General features: G+C 42.6%; 1 protein-coding gene across 1 annotated transcript in view; it reads left to right on the forward strand.

Moving 5' to 3' along the window:
• The window catches only part of LOC106323975 (U1 small nuclear ribonucleoprotein C-like), a gene marked incomplete at its 5' end in the record, with an annotated part of 1,422 nt that extends 735 nt beyond the window's left edge, over positions 1 to 687 (forward strand). The window contains 2 exons of the mRNA XM_013762009.1: positions 1 to 92; positions 390 to 687. Coding sequence (XP_013617463.1) covers positions 1 to 92; positions 390 to 655 — 358 coding nt within the window. The remainder of the gene's footprint in view (positions 93 to 389) is intronic.
• Between the last annotated feature and the right edge of the window lie 948 nt (positions 688 to 1,635).

Consider the following 1,635-nt stretch of genomic DNA (forward strand, 5'->3'; position numbering starts at 1 on the left):
TAGACCTCGCCTTCCTATGATGCCACCACCTGGAACTATGCCTATGGGGATGCGACCTCCTCTCCTGCCTAGACCCATGATGCCTGCTCAAGGTAGTTTCTGTTAACAACTTGCCTTGTTTCCCGAGTTACATTACCAAGGTTTAGGAAGTAACACTATCGTAGTAAGTAATACTTAGAAAAGACTAGTGATGAGAAATAAGCTTAGTGAAGAACTGCATCTATATAGGTGGGTCGAGTCGAGAAGCATGTATCATGATGACTCTTATGAAATAGGTTTAGTGAAGAATCCATTTTTTAAAATTATGTTGTTCATATCTAGATGTTTCAGTTCTTCTTTGCATTCAGTTGTTTTTTGAATTGACATGTAATCCTTTGTACTTCTGCCAGGTTACATGCCTCCTCCGGGAGTACCACAGATGATGGCACCGCTTGGTGCTCCTCTACCTCCACCTTCACAGAACGGTATGCTAAGGCCACCAGGAATGGCTCCAATACCAGGTCAAGGTGGTGGACCACCACCCAATTATAATGGACTTCCTCTTCCTCCGCCTCCTCCTTCGTATCCTACAAATCCAGCTGCTGCTCCACCAAGTGGTGGTGGTGGCTTCAACAATCCAAACCCGGGTGCTGAGTCTCCTGAAAGCCATGAGTAGAGTTTAGGTCTGATGAGTCATTTTTATCCTCTTGTTTAATATAGTACAAAATCCAATATATGTGAAGATGTTTAGAAGTAATGCATGTCAAATGCCATAACTTTCATGTGATAGATTCTTATTTGCGTAGAATGATTGAGAGCTCTTAGTATTGAGTTGTTGTGGTCTCTTAAAACAAACAGGTAAGATTTATGAAAGACTTGATCAAATGGCTTCATTCATTGTTTGAAGTCTTGAACCAATCAAGTGGATGTGTTGCTTTAAAATTAGTGTTTCTTTTGTTTCCTTTTGCCTACAATTTAGAAGAGACGATCCCTGCAACAATAGAAAACCAAATAATTTTGAGGTTTGCATGCGACCCAGTTTCTCTTAATTATATTCTTTCAAAATATCCATGGAAAAGAAGAGGTAATTCTTGATAGCCAATATAATTAATGATTTGTGGATGACATGTAATCTTTTCATTTATCTATCACGGTGTAATCTTCTATATAAGGAACCTCTATGTTATGAATAAAGATAGACTTTTCCATTACTTTCATAACACATTATCAGCACGAAACTCTAAATCTCTAAGCTAATACCCAAATCGAAAAACCCTAAAACCCTAACCCTAGCCGGCGATCCGACGAACCCTAAACCCCGATCGCGTCCCTTGTTCCCGCATCTGTTCCAGCTCGCGTCCCCGATCAGCTTCAGCCCAAGGCGTTCCTGATCCTAGCTCAGACGTTCGCGACCCAAGAGCAGCTCCAGCACGCAACCTCTTCCTCGTTCGCGACAGCATCAGATAGCTCGCGTCCGACGATCAAGGCGTTCCTGATCAAGCAACAAAGGACGTCCGCGACCCGATAGAAGCGACTCGATCCATTCCAGCTCGCGTCCCGTTCGTGTCCAGCTCGTGGCTCAACTCCTTTGGTGGTCCGATTCAACAATCATCTAAGGTTAAAAGGTAATTCAAAACCTAAGAACCCATAATCGAA

This window comes from Brassica oleracea, chromosome C2, assembly GCF_000695525.1.
Source record: "Brassica oleracea var. oleracea cultivar TO1000 chromosome C2, BOL, whole genome shotgun sequence".
Taxonomy (NCBI): domain Eukaryota; kingdom Viridiplantae; phylum Streptophyta; class Magnoliopsida; order Brassicales; family Brassicaceae; genus Brassica; species Brassica oleracea.